The sequence below is a fragment of the Barbatula barbatula genome, assembly GCF_947034865.1.
Source record: "Barbatula barbatula genome assembly, chromosome: 7".
NCBI lineage: Eukaryota > Metazoa > Chordata > Actinopteri > Cypriniformes > Nemacheilidae > Barbatula > Barbatula barbatula.
The window spans coordinates 8906960-8927944 of NC_136770.1; the positions used below are offsets into that span (position 1 = coordinate 8906960).

Here is a 20985-nt window from a genome sequence, read left to right on the forward strand (position 1 = left end):
TGTGAGTGATTCTTCATAGCATTAGAAATAACTACAACATAGACTATACACAGTGGTATGACTAGATACTGCCAACTTAATGTATATTGATGACATAAATGGACTTCACCAAATACATGAGAAAGACCCAGCATGTCCAAAATCTGTCAGACAAAAGCACAAATAATTTATTCTTTTCACAATCATGTGACCTCTCTCCTCTAGGCAGGTTTCAATGCTGGTGATGGAAGGGGCTATTTCAACATCCCAGGCTCTCGGACAGATGACATTGTTGAAGTTGAGACCACCACTAATGTGGGATATCCTGGCCGTTGGGTCTTTCGTATTGATGATGCTCAAGTGCAAGTGGGTGGCTGCAATGACTCAGGTAAACCACACAAGCAAAAGAAAGTAATTTTTTAACACAACCTGTGTGTCAATCTAATATGAGATCAGATATATGCTTTATATCCAAATATATCTCTTCTCTGTTCTTTTCCTCAGCCTCTGTCTGCCCTAACTTGAGGCCTTGTCAAAATGGTGGCCACTGCATTAGTGACTGCATTACTGGAAATCCCTCTTTCACATGCTCATGTCTGGCTGGCTTTACCGGACGCAGGTGCCAGATAGGTAATAAATGGTCAAATTCTTCTATCCCCTGCAGCCTTTACTCCACTTCTACACACATGTCAGCTTGTAAAATAAGAATTCCACAATGTAAGCCATGGGACAACCTGGCGAAAATATTTTTTATTTTATATGGAAATATAAAGTAGAGCCCATCCAACATTATGATGTGGTCAAATCATTACCTCTTCCTTCACCCCTTTATGATTCCTTGATGTTTTCATTCTTGTGTGCACTTCTAATAAAAGTCACATGCTATATTTGAAGACTTGTCATACTTTTTGTGTTTGGCTAGAGGTTGATGAGTGCTCCTCATACCCCTGTCAGAATGGAGGCACATGTGTGGACAAGATTAACTCCTTCATCTGCTTGTGTCCAGGGGGATTCAATGGGCCAACCTGTGAAACAGGTAAGCTATGGTAAACCGGCATGATTGAATGCCAAAATATTACAAAGTCTGTGTGCTTCATCACAGCATTTAATAGCAAAGGTGCTTTTTTAAACCCTTTAACACATTTCTGTATTTTGAGATATGTGGATGAATTCACATGCTGTAAATCAGACAGATCCTATTTTTTTAACCATGCCACGGCACAAACAAACATGGTGATGCCCGCTTATAGCTCAACGCAGTCATTATAAAAGTGTTTAAACAACAAAACATTCTATTTTGCAATAGAAATATTAGATACTGTACTTTAATTATTTCTTATTAATTCTCTTATTTATAATTATTCTATTATTATTTCTCTGAATTATATATACTTTGTCTTGATTAAGACAAGACAAAGTATAATGGAACAGAGGTGAGTCTTAGTGATGAACATGATGGCTGGCAGGTGCGATGATAACAAATGAGTGACTGGTGAGGGCACGTGGGGGATTATGGGAGATTTAGTCCAATGGAAAATGCGGGAGAACCAGGCTGGTAACTGACAGGACTGTGACAGGCATAGCCACATTTTTGGATCTTGGATCCTTTCTTCTCTATTCTCTTTAACTTCCAGGTTGCCATGCTGTCTTTCTCTCCTACACACTCTCTCTCTCTCTCTCTCTCTCTCTCTCTCTCATTCTTTGTTTGTTCCTGTATTGTGGGTCTTGTCTGTATATGTCTAGGCCTAATTTATTGTTCATGTAGAGTTAGTTACCCATGTATAATAACCCATGTATCACTCATGATGGTTTCTTTGCTTGCTCACATTATTTGGTCCCTTAATTTGTGTTTGATCTTTGCTATCTCTCTTAGTTCTGTGAAGTAAAGACATGTTTTTTTTGTGACCAAGAGATACACTATGCGCTCGGAGTCCGTGTCTGGCCCTGTGGGTTTCCACTTTTCCCTAGCGCACCGGGTGCTCTTTTCCACTCATCACGCACTACATATGTCTCTCCAATTCCCTCACTAGTTGTCAGATCGTTTAGTGTGTCTTGCGTAGACGACCTTGTGTCTTGGATATTACCCTCTTGTCTTGGATATTACCCTCGTGTCTCGGATATTTCTCTAGTCTAGGACTTTACCCCCCCCCCCGTTCTGGACAGTTATTTTGTGCCGTGGAGATGAACCCTAGTCTGGACTCTGCCTTTCAGAATTCTAGACTCCGGCTGTGGAGGACAACTGTGGTGGGAATTTCTATCTGCACCGCTCTCTCTCTCTGTCCAAACTCCAGTGCTGATGTGTTCTGCACGGTATATCAGTTTCCCTCACAGCCGCCTCTAAGCTCTGCCTCATCTGCCCTGCTCGATGCTTCTCCGGTCGGACCCACTCTACGGACATCTACGGTATTCCCTCGGACGGGTCACATTCACCACCACTTCCTGGGTCTTGGGGACGTGGCTTCTCGACTTCAGAGGCTTTCGAGTCTCCCACGAATTGTCTCGGTTCATAACTGTATTATCCCTCCCATGCACATTCGGGAGGTTGGACTACACTACTCAAAGGGTACTACAATGGCACTTTTGCACAAACTCTTGCCCTGGCCAGTAGCCATCTTCTCCTTTACCAATCGGGGTTATCCCTTGTATCTGTTGCCCAAAATTATTCGGCCGAGCGCTCGAGCCTTTCGATAGGGTTTTGGTGGGGATTCTTTGATACTTTGCATTATTGACTGCCTGATCCTGTGTACTGTGATCTGACTCCGGCCTCAGTCATAACAGTATGCAGCACAACTCTTTGTTCAGGCCCTTGTAATCCCAAGGTTGAACTACTGCAACGCTCTCCTGCAAAGGCAATCAAACCACTCCAGCTGCTCCAGAATGCAGCAGCACGGCTAGTGTTCCAAGAGCCTTTTGATCTCTCTCCACTGGCGTGTATCAGTGCTTGCCTACAGACCTACCACTGGCTCTGCACCGGCATACGTTCACACCCTCTTACACTCCTACACCCCATCAAGATCCCTGCATTATGCAAATGAGTGGCGTCTTATATTGCCTTCTCAAAAGGGCAGTAAACCGCTTTCCTGCTCATCAACACCTTGCTGGTGGAACATTCTTCACAATTCGGTCTGCTCAACCACATCTCTCACAACATTCAAAAAACAACTTTAATCTGTCAAGTATTCACATTTAAGAGATTTATTTAAAAAACCTAACCCTCTCTCTCTCTACAAAAATGTTTCTGGCTTTTGTGGAAACTAGTAACTTGGTTTAGCACTTATTGTATTACTGCCCCTCTGTGATATATTGCTTCCTAATCTCTCTGTTAATCACTTTAGATAAAATCGTCTGTGAAGTGACTAAATGTAAATGATAACAGGGATCAGAGAAATGGCAACAAAGTAACAAGACAACCATGGAGGAAAACTAAGTGAGTTCTTGTAGTCTGCTGATGCGAGGTTATCGTGACAGGTGTGGGAATTGCAGACGAGTTAGAGTTTTATTTAGAGTAGTTTGTAATGAATGCATTATCAAGTGCTCCTACCCCTGAAAGTGGATTCAACACAAACAGCTTTAGCAGTTACTGGACCAATGGTAAACATCTCATATCATCTGTCTTCAATGTTTATAATGTAATATAAATAAGAACATTTTATATTTTGATTTGGGAGGACTTAATTCATAGTTAAGTGAACTCAGAAATTTGAAAGTTAGTTAACAGATTTGTATTTTTCTGTAATTACGAAGTAAATATAGTTGAGAGAAACTACTTCATCAAAAGTTTGGTTAACAAAAAAAGGGGAAATTGGTACTAAGATTGTTTTATTATTTTACAGTGCAGTGGATGTTATTCATAAAACACAAACTCAGTTGGAAAATACTTTGCAAACTAAACCACTGGCCTTTGGACATGTTTGGCTCTTTTATCTAAAAAAGCTCAGATTACTTTAAATAGCATAGGTCAATGTATCCATACACCTGCATAAACTTTCTAACATACTGATATCTCAGAACACTGATGCATGCAAAATAAAGCTGTTATAAGAATAAACTACTTTTCCAAAGTGTCTGCATTGTTGAATTATTATCCTGTATTCATTTATCATATTTGTTTTATTCAGGTATAAATGAATGTTTTTCCACACCATGTTTAAATGGAGGTGTGTGTGAAGACTTGGGAAAAAACTACACCTGCACCTGTACAGCAAACTTCACTGGAAGCCACTGTGAAACAGGTGCGTAACTTGTTCAAACTCTCCTCTCTTGTTCAAAATCAAACATCTGCCCTTAAATAATTTTTGTTTCCCTCAGCAATGGGAAAAATGTTCAATCATAGAACCTGTTTACACAACCAGCCGCCTACTCTTCTTAAATATTTTGCTTCCTGTATATTTTTCCAACTGCGACTGACAACTGAAATGTTGAAAAGAGAGCAGAGAAAACTTTTGGTTTCAGACCATATGTCTGGTTTCAAACCATTTGTCGGACTGATTGAACTGATGTATTTGCTAAAAGCAGCAGCCACATCTAGTGGTTCTCAGATGCTTGATTTTGGTGTGGTCAACAGTTACGTTTGTCTGAGGATAAAGTTACCAAGCTTTAAGCAGTAGTTTTTAAAAACTTTCCCATGTGAGACTGATAAATGTGGTTGCAGGTTCATAAGTCTGCCCGTATTTGTTTTTTGTGAGAATAAAATAACTAAATTAATGTTTAAAAACGTATGAATATTATTTTGTCCTAAAACAGAATTGATTATCATGGAAAACTCCTCTGGTGTTGATGCCGCAAATCATTCAGGTAAATTAATGTATTTTTATAAATGTTAAACATTGTTTTGTTTCCTACAAGACCACACAAATTATTAAAGACTTACAGTTCCCTTTGATCAAGTGGACTGCATCTGCAACCCTGGTTATTATGCTAAAAAATGTTAAGGTACAGTGGTCTGAAGATTTAAAGGGACACTTCATCCAAAAATGAAACGTTCGTCTTCACTTACTCAACCTCAAGTTGTTCCATTTTTTTGAGAAAATATATTTGGAAGAATGCTTGCTACCAAAATATTCACTACCATTGTAGGAAAAGTGTATTTCTAAATTTCTGTGTTCAAACTGAATTTTCTAGCAAGTGTCTGTAAAAGGGATACTTCACCCCAAAATAAAAATTCTGTCATCATTAACTCACCTTTAAGATGCCAAATCTGTATACATTTCTTTGTTCTGTTGAATACTTTTGACTACCATTATAATTTTTCCTACTATGGTAGTCAATGGGATCCAACAACTGTTTGGTTACAAGCATTCGTCCAAATATCTTTCTTTTCACACAAATACATTTATACAAGTTTGGAAACAAGTACAGGTGAGTAACGTTTCTGGTCTGTCCCATTCGCATGTGAATGAATGGAAGTCAATGGTGCAAATAGGCAAGCGTGCGCCTCTTTGTAAACACAGTGTTGCGCTTCTGGGTTGTCAGAATGCTGACAACCCAGTTTGTCCCCACTGAATGCGCATGCGTCGAAGTGGTTTTGTGAATGCGCACCATAGACTGGCAAGACATTGGAGAATATATTGATTAAAGTTGTTATTTTGTTTTTTCGCACATAAAGTATTCTCGTCACTTAAAATAATATATAATTGAGCCACTATGAGCAGATGAACATACACCTTGAGAGTGGAAGGGGAGAGGTTGCTCTCTAGCCTCTCTTGGAGGAAGGACAGCACAATGCCGATGGCACAACTCTGTGGGTCTTCCCCGCAGGAAGAACACCAGGATGAGAAGAGGCACCACTTAAAGGCATACAGGCACCTGGTGGATGGACCTCTGTACTGAGAGATGGGGTTCACCACTGCAGGCGGCAGATCGCTTAGGCCATTAGGGCACAACTAACAGGACTTCATGCTCCTCTTCCCTGACCTTGCACAGGCCCGTGGCCAGCTGTGCACTAAGGCATCCGTGCCAAGGGGGTTCTCGGTCAGGGAGTACCAAAGCAGGCAATAGGGGGTGTCCAGGGAGGTGAACAGGTCCAGCAACTGCTACCAAATGAGCACCTTGACGCGCCAGGCAGAACCCCAGCTCGGAGAAAACAGATGTATTTCCAAGGGGCTATTGTGCGACAGCAGTGAGGCATGATGGAAATGTATCTAATGCCAGTGTGCCATGCTCTTCAGGTTTGGCCTTGGGCGTATCCATGTACAAGGAGTGAATACTCGAGCATTACGGGGAAGGCTGAGATAGACACCTCGGCCCGTTACCGAAACACCAAGGGGAAGTCGCACACAAGATGACGAGTCCGCTGCATCGTAGGATCCGGCAGGAAAATCTCTGAGATGAGAAAGCTCAGCATAGATGATCTCTTGTTGGTTACGAAGTACAAAAGTTGGATGAATGGGCAGGCCATATTCCTTTATACCTGTATGCACAGGGCGGAGACTGGCATGCCATGCCATACACCAAAGTTCATTGGCCTTTTAAAGTACATTCAGAGATGATAGGTTCTTAAATTCAAACTTCATTCTGTCTTGACACAACGTTGAGGGACAGACAGAAAGGGAACTATACATTAAAAATTAAAATATACACTTACAATCAAGTCAAGTCAGCTTTATTTATATAACGCTTTTTACAATTTTCAGTGTTACAAAGCAGCTGTACAAGAAAACATTGACTATAAGTAAAACATAAAAGGTTATGGAAGTCAAAACACAGGTAAAATATCAGACAGACAATAAATTCCTATATGCAGTGTTAATTAAATAAGACTACCAAATTCTACCAGCCCCCCCGGCCAGGCAATGACAGTATGCAAACGGTGGCGAGGAACCCAAAACTCCATTGGAGGAGAAAAAACCTCAGAGGGAAACCAGGCCAACCAGGGGATTCCAGTTCCCCTCTGGCAAAAACTGCAGCCTCTGCACAAGCTCAACAGTGCTTGCAAAACAAAGGCAAAATAAAAAGAAGTTAGATTTAAAATTATCATTAATAATCTAATAGCGGCTGAAGTTTTGTTGAGTCACCACGTCCTTCGTCCAGCTTTATCATCACAGCATTTGTCAGGTCTGGGTATGGATTGCACCCTGCCTGCTCCGGTAACCTTGGAACAATGAGACAAGACTGGCTGAGAGTAGAGTACTGTTCTGCACTCTTTGATGCAACAAATGCATCAGTTGTTATTGGAAGTGTTCCTGGTTCCGGTTGATCTAACTAGTGCAGCCTAGATCTTTGGAATATATTTATTATGATAGTATAGTGTATGCAATATTAAAAAGATGCGTCTTTAGTCTAGTTTTAAACTGACAGAGTGTGTCTACCTCCCGGACAGTGCAGGGAAGACTGTTCCAAAGTTTAGGCGCTACATATGAAAAAGATCTGCCGCCTGCACTTGATTTTGAAATTCTAGGTATTACCAACTGAACTGATGCCTGAGAGCGTAGTGCACGTGATGGACTGTAATACGTGAGAAGTTCACTCAAGTAGTGAGGAGCTAAACCATGCAGGTAATAAACATGATTTTAAAGTTAAGGCAATGCTTTATAGGTAACCAGTGCAAGGTTGACAGAACCGGGCTAATATGCTCATACTTTTTGTACGTGTAAGAACAATCAGTGGCGGACTGGCCATCTGGAGTTTTCCCGGCTGGACGCTCGCTAATGTAGGCCGGCTCCACCTACCTGGCCGTTGTGATTTCTGTGTCCCAGTTGTTGCACAAGTGTTAACAAGTGCTCGTCAATGTCAAAAAATTGACCAATCAAATTAAATAAAGACACGGTTTACAGAAATTCAGCCAATCAAATTACAGAGACAATGCAGAATACAGCCAATCAAATTTAGGACAGAACTTTCATCCAATCAAATTGAAGGAGGAATAACTTACTGTCGGTAGGCGGGCGCTTAAAATGCGCAAACTCCGGGGGGGATTCAGTTTTAATAGATGGGAGCCCCTTCCACCGGCCGTCACGGACAGAGGCCTAGTTCTCTAATAGCGAGAAGCCGCCCGGCACCGTAAGCGCCACTGGGAAGCGCTATTCCCCCCCTGAGGGAACGCGCTACGGAGACCACTTCCTACCGCAGGGAGGAGCTTAGTGGAGATCCACACACGGTCTCGCCAGATAGGGGAGAGCACGTGGGAGACATGCGGACATGAGAGGGTGTCGTAAGCAGGTAAAAGTACACCTGGGAGAGGTCATGGGCCATCGTGTGAGAGCCACTCATGAGAATACATCAGACGGAACCGCCCTGTGGGGGGGATTACTATGTGTGGAGCACTAGGCCTAGTTAGAGCCACTGCTAGAAGCTCAAAAACCGGCCAAAGGAGGCAGGGCTGCTACGCCCAGCCCGCCACCAAGGAGTGCTTAGTGATGGATGGAATGCCTACTCTTCGCCCAAGTGGGGGAACAGGAGAGGCTAGATAGCGCATTATCCCACCCGGAAGGGGGGGGCACTTTCGCAGGCGTACGATCCCAGAGATTGGGGGAAATGTGCCATTGTCTCCGGCTTCTGTATAACTGGCACATTTACTCATACGAGATTTCATAACGTGGACGGCCTCTATGGCCTGTTCTAGATGTCGGTGGTGGGAGTGGTAGTTGTCCAGAAGCTCTCCTTTGTTCTAAATATCTATATAGTGTCTCCCTGGGATCCTGCTGTATACGTGTAAGGCAGTGTAAAACGCTATTAAAGAAATCAGCTATATCATCTTCACTGCAACTTGCACAAGCAAGTAAAGGACTAATGAACTTCAATGCTATTATAGCTCTCAGTGTTTCATAGATGTGTTTTGCACGCATCGAGTGTATATGTATGTGCAAGAATTTTATAGACGTGTGTGCAGAGTTTATATGTATGTGCGAGTGTTTCATAGATGTGTTTCGCACGCATCGAGTGTATATGAATGTGCAAGAATTTTATAGACGTGTGTGCAGAGTTTATATGCATGTGCGAGTGTTTTATAGATGTGTTTTGCACGCATCGAGTTTATATGTGCGAGTGTTGAATAGGTGTGTTTGCACGCATCGTATAGATTTCACATTAGTGCGCACATGTTTTTCATATGTGTTTGCTTGAACATCCAATACTATACATGTATATGTGAGCAATGTATATGTGTGTATGCACGCTTTTATAAATGTATTCATCAGCGCAGTTTGATTTAAACCCTATACGGCGCCTCATATCCTCGCTCCAGCCACTCACTCGCTCTGTTTGGTTTCATTACAGTGTGCTCCTTAGCACTGGGAGCTGCTGTCCATAAGGTGCATCTGCGCACCAGCCATTTCAAACCCATCCTCCAGTATTTGGGCCACGCCTCCTAATTTGCATACACCCCTCAAACCTCAAATGCCCAATCCTAAATCCTCAATCATAAATGGCTAAATGATTAAATGCCCAATCCTACATACAAAATGCCCAATCCTACATACAAAATGCCCAATCCTATATACCAAATGCCCAATCCTATTTTGGTTTAAAACTTTTAGTTTTAGACTTTTAGTTTATATTCTGACTGAAAAACCCCTCCAAAGATTAATTGACGAGTTGATAATGTTATAAATGGGCTCATTTGCAACAGGTAGTAACTCTTTTAATAATTTAGTTGGTATGGGGTCTAATAAGCAAGTTGTAGGTTTAGATGTTGCAATAAATTTAATTAAATCTTCCTGTTTTATAGGTGAAAACACTGAAGCCTTTCTTTTGGGGCAATGGTTGGTACTAATTCATAGGACAGAATTGGAGGTTGTGTTTTTACTATTTTGTCGCGAATGTTTTCGATTTTCTCTGTAAAAAATTTCATGAATTCATTGCTACCGAGGTGCGGCGGAATAGCCAGGTCAGGTGGTGTCTGTTTATTTGTTAATTTAGCAACTGTGCTAAATAAAAACCTTGGATTGTTTTTGTTGGTTTCTATGAGGTTACGAAGGTGCTCAGCCTTTGCTGCTTTTAGTGCCTTTTTATTACAATTTGCAATCTCTTTCCACGCCATTTTAAAGACTTCTAATTGCGATTTTATCCATTTGCGCTCTAGTTTGCGAGTTTCTCTTTTAAGGGCGCGAGTGGTGCTATTGTACCATGGTGCAATATTTTTCTCATTAATCTTTTTATACTTTATAGGTGTGACAGCTTCTAATGTATTAGATAAAATAGTGCCCAATTTGCTGGTCATGTCATCGAGCGATTCTTTATTTATTGGTATGGTTATTAAAGGAGTCAGATCTGGCAAGCTCTTTGCGAAACTATTTTTAGTAGCGGAGGTAATTGTTCTTCCCTGTCGATAACGAGTTAAAAGGCTGATTCCTGCCGTGTGCAAAGTACCCATTATAAGATAGTGATCGGTGACATTGTCGCTTTGAGGCATAATATCTATATTGGTTAGATCGGCTCTGTGAGATATAATCAGGTCTACTGTATGATTAAATCGATGAGTGGGTCCTTTAATGTGTTGTATTACTCCAAAAGACTGTAGTAGTTCTGTAAACGCCAGTGCTAATGCATCGTTAGCACTATCTACATGGATATTAAAATCTCCGACAATTAGTATTTTATCAACGTTAACCAATAGGTCCGATAGGAAGTCCGCAAACTCTTTCAGAAAATCAGTATAGGGACCAGGGGGTCTATAAACCGTATCCAATGTAAAAGAAAGCAATCGTTTTTTACTTTTGTTTCTAATAATTATGTTCAACGCAAGCACTTCAAATGATTTAAATTTATGCTCTGTTCTCTGAGTTACAGTAAGAAAGTTTCAAAATATTGTAGCGACGCCGCCACCCCGACCAACCGGACGTGGCTCATGCATATAACAGTAGTTTGGTGGGGTACACATTTAGACCGAAATAATCATTTGGTTTAAGCCAGGTCTCGGTAAGACAGAGTATATCAAAACTGTTGTCTGTGATCATTTCATTTACAATAACTGCCTTTGAATTTAGTGATCTAATATTAAGTAGGCCGAACTTTATGAATTGGTTTTGGTGTCAAAGCGGTTCCTGGTCGGGATCTCGAAGACCAGTGGAGGCAGCTGAGTCATCTCACCGGTCCTGGCTTGCACATTTCGCCGTGGGTGTGCCGGTGCAGGAGTGAAGTTCATTCGGGCTGACCGTGTTCTCGTAGCCTGGGCTCTGTGCAGAGAAACACGCAGAGTAGAAGTGGAAGAAGTATTATAAATCGTGATGAAAACTTACTGCGGATTTGCGAGCTTCAGCACGGGATGTTTCCAGCACCGTTTTACGTTCTCGCAGCCGTGTCTGCTTCTCAAGTAAATCCTGGATCTGCTTCTCCACAGCCTCCAATTCTGACTGAAGTGCGAGCGTTTCCTCATCTGCACTCAAAGGTACAAACACGTCTGAAGCATTAGCATTAGCCATTAGTGATGTAATAATGAGAACAGCGAGTTAAGCAGTATGCAGGCTGGTAATGCTTATAGCCTAAGGGCTAACACAGAAGGATCCGATAAAAATAATTTATCAGTACGTTTAACAACGATTTTTGCTTATGATATACTTAAGGATAGATTTCACCCTCGCTTAATAACAATTTAAGACACAATTCTTAAATATAACAAGAATAGACGATGTATTAGATATAACAAGATATAACAAGAATAGACGATGTATTAGATTTGAAAGAGCTCCCGCTCAAACCACGCGCTCTCAGCAAACAGGAAATTTCGTCATCCAAAATTTCGGGTTCATGTGCATAAACCCGAGGGGGACCAGCCCCGCCGAGGACGCCATGTATCCCAGGAGCCTCTGAAATAGTTTCAGGGGGACCGCTGGCTGCTGCTTGAAGTTCCTCAGGCAGCTCAGCACCGACTGGGCACGCTCGGTAGAAAGGCGTGCAGTCATAGAGACAGAGTCGAGTTCCATAAGAAGGAAGAGGATGCTCTGCACGGAGGAGAGCTTGCTCTTCTCTCTGTTGACCTGCAACCCCAAACGGTCTAGGTGCCGGAGCACCAAGTCCCTGTGTGTACACAACAGATCTCGCGAGTGTGCCTAGATGAGCCAGTCGTCAAGATAGTTGAGTATGCGCACCCCTTGCTCCCTGAGGGGAGTGAGGGTGGCCTCCACGACCTTCGTAAAGACTCGTGGAGACAGGGACAGACCGAACTGGAGGACACGGTACTGATATGCCCGTCCCTCGAACGCGAACCGCAGGAACAGCCGGTGACGAGGGAGGATGGACACATGGAAGTACACGTCCTTCAGGTCAATTGCCATGAACCAAGCCTCTGCGTTAGCATCCTGAACGGCAGCTTGTGTAGGTGCTTGTTCAAGGTACGCAGGTCCAAAATGGGGCGCAGCCCGCCGCCCCGGAGCACATCTCGGCCAGAGGGAGCATCGACGCCGCCGACTGAGGTGAAGAGGATGCCTCGAAACTTGGGTGGGCACTTGGCGAACTGAATCGCATAGCCGAGACGGATTGTTCTCTCTAGCCACCGTGCTGGTCTGGGAAGAGCCAACCAGGCTCCCAGGGACCGAGACAGGGGGACCAGGGGATGGCTGGCAGTACAGCTCCCTCGCCGTGGGGGAGACCCCTGGGAGGAAAGCGGCTCTGCCGAGATGCCTGCCTGGCGATATTGCGGCACACCGCACCGTCTGACTGAGGATGCTGGTGGCCACTGAGGTGTACACCCGACCGTGTGTCTCGCCGAGACACAGCGTGGGGTTGCCGAGCACCGTCCAGCTGCGTTCTGAACTAACTGTAGTTTGTTAATTGATGATGCAGGACAACCACTAAGTAGAGCATTACAGTAGTCAAGTCTTGAGGTCATAAATGCATGAATAAGCTTCTCCGCGTCAGCAACACTCTCTTCTTTGCCCCCCTCCTCCCACACCCACTTCATCTTTGACTGCAGAAGACGTCGCTGTATTTTTCATTGAGAAAACATAATCCATCAGCAAACAATTCTCAGCACCTCGGTACACACTACCCTCACTTCGAACATCAAACTCTCCCCTTTCATCCTACTGACTGACACTGAAGTCACCAGACTTCTCTCCAGCCACCCCACCACCTGTCCCCTTGACCCAATCCCCTCCCATCTCCTTCAGAACATATCAAGCACACTCACACCTGCACTCACATGCATCATCAACACATCCCTGCTCCCCGGCACCTTTCCATCCACATTCAAACAGGCCAAGGTCACGTCCCTTTTCACATGAATACATTCACACAATATCATACAAATAGACCAGATACAAATTACACATGCCCAATGCCTCATTGGCCACTTTGTTGTGAAAGAGATCTTTATTACACAATTATTCCTCTTTAGTCCGTTGCGCCAACTCTGAAGTTTGTCATTTCCACTTAACATGAAATGTTAATGCGCCACAAATTTAAAGTGGCCAACACATGTACATGCAAAACATGAGATCTCCAAACATCAACAGATCTCATCTGCCCGCTCTCTCCATGTCATCTGTAGCATTTATTTACTACTCTTCATTCTTGAGCTGAAATAACCATCAACTTTTTAAAAGATGACTTTAAATCTAATGCAAATCTTCATGCCCAGCATCTTGAAACGTGTAGTGAAAAGCCACACATTCCTCTGAGGAAGAGAAAGCATGTAGGTAAATCAGTAGCAATACTTTAGAGCATGTAGATTTTAATTTGTGAACTTGTAAATTAAGTATTGTACCTGTACACTAAAATGTACACTCACAGTCTCAATGTGAGTTGAATGTTCAGATTTGCACTCATGGACAAAACTAACCAATCTGTCTTCAGAATTTGAAGTTGCAGAAAAATAAACTGGCATTTACAAAATACATTGGCAGATACAAATGCATACAAATCTTCCCGCCTTGTCTTTTGCTACTGCTTTTGCAATAAACCCGTTGCAAAACTAACTTGTGCACTTGAAAGCTCAGAGGCGAGAGAAGGAGCGGCATTTGATGACGTCATGTGGTGCAACCACACGCCCCCTAATGGCAGGAAAATCCCAATGGAAGGTGAATAATTTAAGATATAACTATAAATCAATAAATACATATTTCTTTAATGAAACACTACTTACTGCCACATTTATTATTTTATTCTCCTTTACATTTAATGTAGTATATCTTGTTCTTAGATGTTCCTTTATTATATCTTTTATTGCTATTCGACCCTATCTGCAAAATATAATTTCAGGTATATATGACAATAAGGATCTTCAATCTGATAACGGTGATGTATAAATTAGCAACCTAATCAACAATCTAATTTAGCTGAAGCAAGTTTGCTGATGATGATGATCAATATTAAATAACAGAAAACGTACAGTCAACCTGTCATAAGGCTCCTATATCTGCATAATTAAAATCTGATCTTGTATCACACTGGAGGGTTTGATTCTGCGATAACAACTGACTGGATGCATTATCTTGCGGCTAGTAATTACCACATGAGTAAATAATTGTACACTAAATATTGATCGAATATTTTTAAGCTCATCTGTAAAAAATCCAAACCTTCCATGAGCAAAAACTTCCAGTTAAACCCACAACCCCAATACTGGCCTTATATTTTAAAACAAACCATAGTACACAACGGAATATCAACAGTATACAGAGTGATGTCAGTAAAATACATTAAGGAATGTAAAGTATAATTCATGGTATAGTCATACATGATAGTGTGATGGTTTCGCTTAAGTTGAAAACAGTATTATTTAAAAATAATCTACTCTTATTTGCTAGATCCTTTCATTGTGATTTTTCCTGCGGTGTGGCACCGCTCCTTTTCTTGCCTCTGAGCTTTCAAGTGCACAAGTTAGTTTTACAACAGGTTTATCACGAAAGCAATAGCAAAAGTCAAGGTGGGAAGATTTGAAACTGTAGTGACAGGTTTGAGAGTTTGCAGATGCCTATTTGTGGTTGCAATTCAAATCTGAATCTAGGAAAACTTGTAAATATGTGCTATGCATTTGTATCTGCCAATGTATTTTGTTTACGCTAGTTTACACATTTGTGACTATTTTTCTGCAACTTCCAATTCAGAAGACAGATTTGTGAGTTTTGTCCGCAATTGCAAATCTCAACATTCAATTTCAGTTTTTATTTTACTGTGAGTTGTGAGTGTACATTTTAGTGTAGAGGAACAAATACTTAATTTACAAGTTCACAAATTAAAATCTACATGCTCTCAAGTTTTATAAGGAGGTAGCAGCTCACATGAAGGACACAGAGATCAAACTAACCAAGTTTGAAAACAAGTGAAATGGCTCTGGTGAACTAATAATGTTTTAATTGTCCATGGGGTCATATGTTTTGATCAAAATGTGGCAGATTTTCTTTTTTGAAAAAACCCTCACGCAAGCCTCATGGACTTCAAAAGGAAGACATTTTGCAGTGATACAGCCACTAACGTTCATCCACTGATGTTAATTTTGGGAAAGATGAAAACAAAAAGTCTACCAATTTGTGCAGAAAAGCTTGAAAACACTACAATATAAAATACCAACCATATGAACTTAGTTCTATTTTCTACCAAAGAAAAGGTTTACATTGACAAACATTAAAGTCCCCATGTTGTAAATGTTTTTAATGTTGTTTAAATATGTCTGTGTGGTGTTTTTAATGTGCTTTAAGATAAACCGTGTGCAATTCATAATTGTATTCTAATTCTGAATATTTTCTCCATAAACATGCAGTTTGAAACTGCTTATGTTTGCGACATTATAGCCCTGTAATCACGTTAAGAGATTTGAGCCATATACAGTGGGTACGGAAAAGAATTTTTCACTCTGCTACATTGTGGCCATTTGCTAAAAATCATTTAAGTTGAATTTTTTTTCTCATTAATGTACACACAGCACCCCATATTGACAAACACAGAATTGATATTTTTGCAGATTAATTAAAAAAGAACAACTGAAATATCACATTCAGACCCTTTGCTCAGTATTTAGTAGAAACACCCTTTTGATCGAATACAGCCATGAGTCTTTTGGGAAAGATGCAACTTTTTCACACCTGGATTTGGGGATCCTCTGCCATTCCTCCTTGCAGATCCTCTCCAGGTCAGGTTGGATGGTAAACGTTGGTGAACAGCCATTTTCAGGTCTCTCCAGAGATGCTCAATTGGGTTTAAGTCAGGGCTCTGGCTGGGCCATTCAAGAACAGTCACGGAGTTGTTGTGAAGCCACTCCTTAGTTATTTCAGCTGTGTGCTTAGGGTCATTGTCTTGTTGGAAGGTGAACCGTCGGTCCAGTCTGAGGTCTTGAGCACTCTGGAGAAAGCTTTCATCCAGGATATCCCTGTACTTGGCCGCATTCATCTTTCCCTCGATTGCAACCAGTCGTCCTGTACCTGCAGTTGAAAAACACCCCCACAGCATGATGCTGCCACCACCATGCTTCACCGTTAGGACTGTATTGGACAGGTGATGAGCAGTGCCTGGTTTTCTCCAAAGATACCGCTTAGAATTAAGGCCAAAAAGTTCTAGAATCTTATTTCTCACCATCTTGGAGTCCTTCAGGTGTTTCTTAGCAAACTCCATGCAGGCTTTCATGTGTCTTGCACTTAGGAGAGGCTTCCGTCGGGCCATAAAGCCCCGACTGGAGGAGGGCTGCGGTGATGGTTGACTTTCTACAACTTTCTCCCATCTCCCAACTGCATCTCTGCAGCTCAGCCACAGTGATCTCTGGGTTCTTCTTTACCTCTCTCACCAAGGCTCTTCTCCACCGATAGCTCAGTTTGGACTGACGGCCAGCTATAGGAAGGGTTCTGGTTGCCCCAAACGTCTTCCATTTAAGGATTATGGAGGCCACTGTGCTCTTAGGAACCTTAAGCAAAAATGTCAACAATTCTGTGTTTTTCTGTCAATATGGGTGCTGTGTGTACATTAATGAGAAAAAAAACATATGATTTTAGCAAATGGCTGCATTATATCAAAGAGTGAAAAATTTAAGTGGGTCTGAATACTTTCCTTACCCACTGTATATGTAAGGATAGTGCACAATCTCAGTGTTATAGTGAAATATACTTTGCTATAGTAGGACTATAATAAACTCTCCACAGCCCTCTACTTAAGATTGTAACATACCCACACATTCTTCTAAATTAACACTTTTGTGCCAGATTGATTGATGCAAAGAAAAAGCAAAACATTTTAGAATGATTCAAATGTAAAGCATAGTGAAAACTAAATTGACATTTACAGACAGTAATATTGAATTTTACTCTCTCTTTCTCTCTACTTCCCACTTCATCATACAGATTGTCTCTGTCAGAATGGAGGTGTTTGTGTCGATCTGAATGGCACATGTGAATGTCCGAGAGGCTTCACTGGACTCAACTGTCAGTTTGGTATGTATTAGCTGTCAACAAAGATAGATTTGTGTTTTCCTCAAAACTCAACCAAACCAAAGGTAGGCTACGGAAGATCCATTTTATGTTCATGTTTGCAATGTGTTGCTTGAGACACTGATGCTGACTTATTGGTAGTCTGTCATATTGGTAGTCTGTCATGGTTATGAAATAGTTAGAAGTAGTTAGAAGTTCTAAGTTAGAAGCAAAATGTGGAAATGTCCTAAAGGTCCAGGGTGTAGATTTTTTGGAGGATCTATTGATAGATATGTAATATTATATTCATAAATATGTCTTCAGAGGTGTATAAAGATCTTGCACAATGAAGTATATGTTTGTATTACCTTAGAATTAACTGTTTATATCTGTATACACTGCACATCCCTTTACATGAAATTTGCCATGTTGTTTCTACAGTATCCCTAAACGGAAAAACTGCTCTACAGAGTGTGTTTCGTACATATGTTATCTCATTTAGGAAATAAAATAAAACATGGCGACATCTTAGCTCTGGGCAGCCACCATAGTACTTCGAAAGGGAGGGGAGGGTTCGTGTGAGCCATTGGTTGCAATTCACAACCTCACCGCTAGATGGCGCTAAAACTCCACATAGCTCCTTTAAGAGTGCAGGCCACCTTTGCATAAAATAGGGCTCTTACAGTTCAAGGTACGGGTGTTAGTGAATTAGTTTTGTGTTATGAATAATTTATAAGAAATATCAAATATTTTTCCCCAAACATTAGAAGTAACTCAGACACCCTGTAGTAACAGCAGACCATGTCCTGATGGAGGCCCATGCCTGGAGTATGGTGGCACATACCTCTGCACCTGTCAAACCGGTGTTGACTTTGACCACAAGGACTTCTACCCATATGGTAAGAGCTCTAGAGAGTAGTGATAGAAGGCTTCTTTATGTGAAAAAAAACACTGTGTACTGTGTTTCAGTACAGCCCCAATCTTCATGTGATTCCTCACCATGTCAGAATGGAGGGTATTGCTACGAGAAAGATGGAGGCTACAACTGTGAGTGCAAACATGGCTACAGAGGCAAACATTGTGAAATAGGTACATCCATCTCAACACTTTGTCAGATAGTCAGATCTTTAGTAACTCAATCATCTTAAATCATAGTGTGTAATGTACAAAAAAATCCACTCCATCTACCTTAAGCTTTGTTTTTTTTTATTTTCCATAGTCAGATTAAGTTTCTGTGCCTCTAGTCCCTGTCGTAATGGAGGCTCTTGTGAAGAAGAAGGTGACATATACCGGTGTCTCTGTCCCCACCGTTTCACAGGGAAACACTGCGAAGTTGGTGAGTATTTTGTTTCATAAAATTAGGAAGCATTCTCAAAATCCTTGTATTAACTTGTTTATATCTTTCATACACAAGTGTTAATAAGAATAATTGTTTTAGGGTTGTTAAATTCTCAGCCAGCAGTAAGCCCCCATGGGATATTACAGTTTTCATTTACCCTTTCTCTTCTTTTTATTTTGGTCAAATGGAATAAGTGCTTTTCTTCATGTTTGGAAAATTCTTCAAACACAGAGTGTCCTGTAAAGCAAGCAGCAGAGTCTTTTTTCAATTTTCATTATCCCACTTTGTCCCTTATTAAAGTTGTGCAACTGCTTGGTCTTGTGTAATGATCTTTAATTACTTACATGTAGAAAGAAAACTTGACCAAGTACATGATTGAAAAACTGGTTCTCTCATTCTCTGTGCAACTGTAATGGTAAATTATTTCTCACACATGTTGGCAGTGTTTTCTTTCACAAATGAGTGTGCAAATACACACTCACTGTACACAAGCACATGTGTACAGAGAACTGTTTAAACCATTGAATGCTCAATGTTTAGGAAGGCCGGATCCTTGTGCTTCCAGTCCCTGTCTGAATGGGGGAACTTGTTTCCACTACATTGGTAAATACAAATGTGAGTGCTTTCCATCTTTCATCGGAAGACACTGTGAGATCAACAGAGGATCTGATCCAGCATTGAAAGGTAATCTTTTTAACCTCCCTTTAACCTTGAGCTGGATCCTAACACAACAGGAATCAGGCGCTCACACAAGCTCTTTCATTTTACAGTAGTCACTATTCACTGATTTAGGTTTAATTGATTTGCATGTTAGTAGCAGAACACCAGTTGTCCATCTTCATTCAGATAATGCCACGAAGAAGCAGCAGGTGCCAACTTCTGCAAAAGGTGGCTTGTGTCTCATCTCATCAGAGAATTAGCTGGACACATTTTTCAGTGCATCTGATACTTCTTTTTGATACTTCTTCTCTGCTGTTACTGTTGGTTCTGTAAAATTTGTGTCTTCCTGTTCCATGATAGGATGAAATAAAATCCTCTTGTCCTCTAAAAAATTTTACAATAAGGGTCTTTTTACAGCTTTTTATGGATCAGATTGGGGCTGTTAATGTGACCATGTGGATTAAGTCAAGTGAGAAAGGTTGATTCTGTATGTTTTATGGAAAAGCAATAATTTATGTTGAAAGCCAAAATAAATTAGTATCCACTGTTGCATCTGCTTGCTGTGTTTTGTTTCATAGTTTTGTATTGTATGCCTTTTCTGAAGTGCTGCATTCTGGTTGTAATGTAGGTCTTTATTTCATGTCATTCACTGTTTCCTGTCATTTAAATGCTGGTTTCAGTCAACAAAGTTATAGTTATTGAAGAACTATGTAATTTAGGTCAAATTGTTGTTGTCAGTTTAGTTTACGGAATGCTATCAAAAAAATGTGACAAATTCTTATCATTCATCAATAAATTCTTGATTGTGTACCTATTTGTACACATAACAGGTCTGGACTGTGGCTCACCGGTGAAAATCAAGCATGCTGAAGTACAATATTCCTCTACTACCCCAGGCTCTATTGCTTCGTATACATGCCACCCAGGCTATACTGCCTTACCCAGGGCCACCCAGAGCACTTGCAGCAGCCAGGGGTCCTGGAGCCAACCTCCTGTCTGTGAAGGTTAGTGAAATCTTATTATTTAACCAACATTCCAAAATGATTAGTTGGTTTGTAGTACTGGCATGAAAGGCTCACAGGCGTATTAAATGTCAAATGAAGAGAAAACTAATTGTTTAAACCAGAAAACGGTTTTGCAGCTTGTCAGGGTAATAACAAGAAATCGACAGGCCTTTTTTTAACTCTGTGAATTTCAATGTAGGTCATAAAACATTAAGCTGCCCTGGCAACATTAAAGGGGTCATATGACACAGCTAAAACAAATATTATCGTTTGTTTTAGATGTAATGCAAAGTGTATACATGATTTAAGGTTAAAAAATGCTGTATTTTCCACATACCGTGCATGTTTGTATCTCCACTTTCCCCCGCCTCTCTGAAATATGCAGATTTTCCCACCATACTTGAGTATACATTTGGGCGCTCCAAGTCAAATCCTACCATGAACTGAGGTAGATTTGTGTGGTGTGGTTACACGAGGCGTTTCAGGCAGGTCTGGGTGAGCATTCGCTTTTAGATAGAATGCATCTTTTGTTCCGACACTTGAATTTGTGCAATTTTACGTGTCTAATACATGCATTGGCAACTAATAACACAGGGGAAAAAAAGTATTTGCAGCATATCTACATCATTTTTAATACATTTAATTAAAAGCCAATGTGTTTAGACAAGACTGCCCTTCAAAAATAAAACAACATATGAATATGTTCTCATCCTCTCTGTTTTGCCTATTAGCTAGT

At 41.1% G+C, this 20985-nt stretch overlaps 1 protein-coding gene across 1 annotated transcript in view; it reads left to right on the top strand.

Annotated features, from left to right (window-relative positions):
* sned1 (sushi, nidogen and EGF-like domains 1) overlaps window positions 1–20985 on the top strand; it is a 76436-nt gene that overhangs the window by 13310 nt on the left and 42141 nt on the right. Inside the window, exons 4-14 of the mRNA XM_079460644.1 lie at window positions 205–367; window positions 484–609; window positions 902–1015; window positions 4098–4211; window positions 4723–4773; window positions 17181–17270; window positions 18014–18145; window positions 18216–18335; window positions 18466–18582; window positions 19126–19269; window positions 20076–20249. Of these exons, the coding sequence (XP_079316770.1) occupies window positions 205–367; window positions 484–609; window positions 902–1015; window positions 4098–4211; window positions 4723–4773; window positions 17181–17270; window positions 18014–18145; window positions 18216–18335; window positions 18466–18582; window positions 19126–19269; window positions 20076–20249 (1345 nt within the window). The remainder of the gene's footprint in view (window positions 1–204; window positions 368–483; window positions 610–901; window positions 1016–4097; window positions 4212–4722; window positions 4774–17180; window positions 17271–18013; window positions 18146–18215; window positions 18336–18465; window positions 18583–19125; window positions 19270–20075; window positions 20250–20985) is intronic.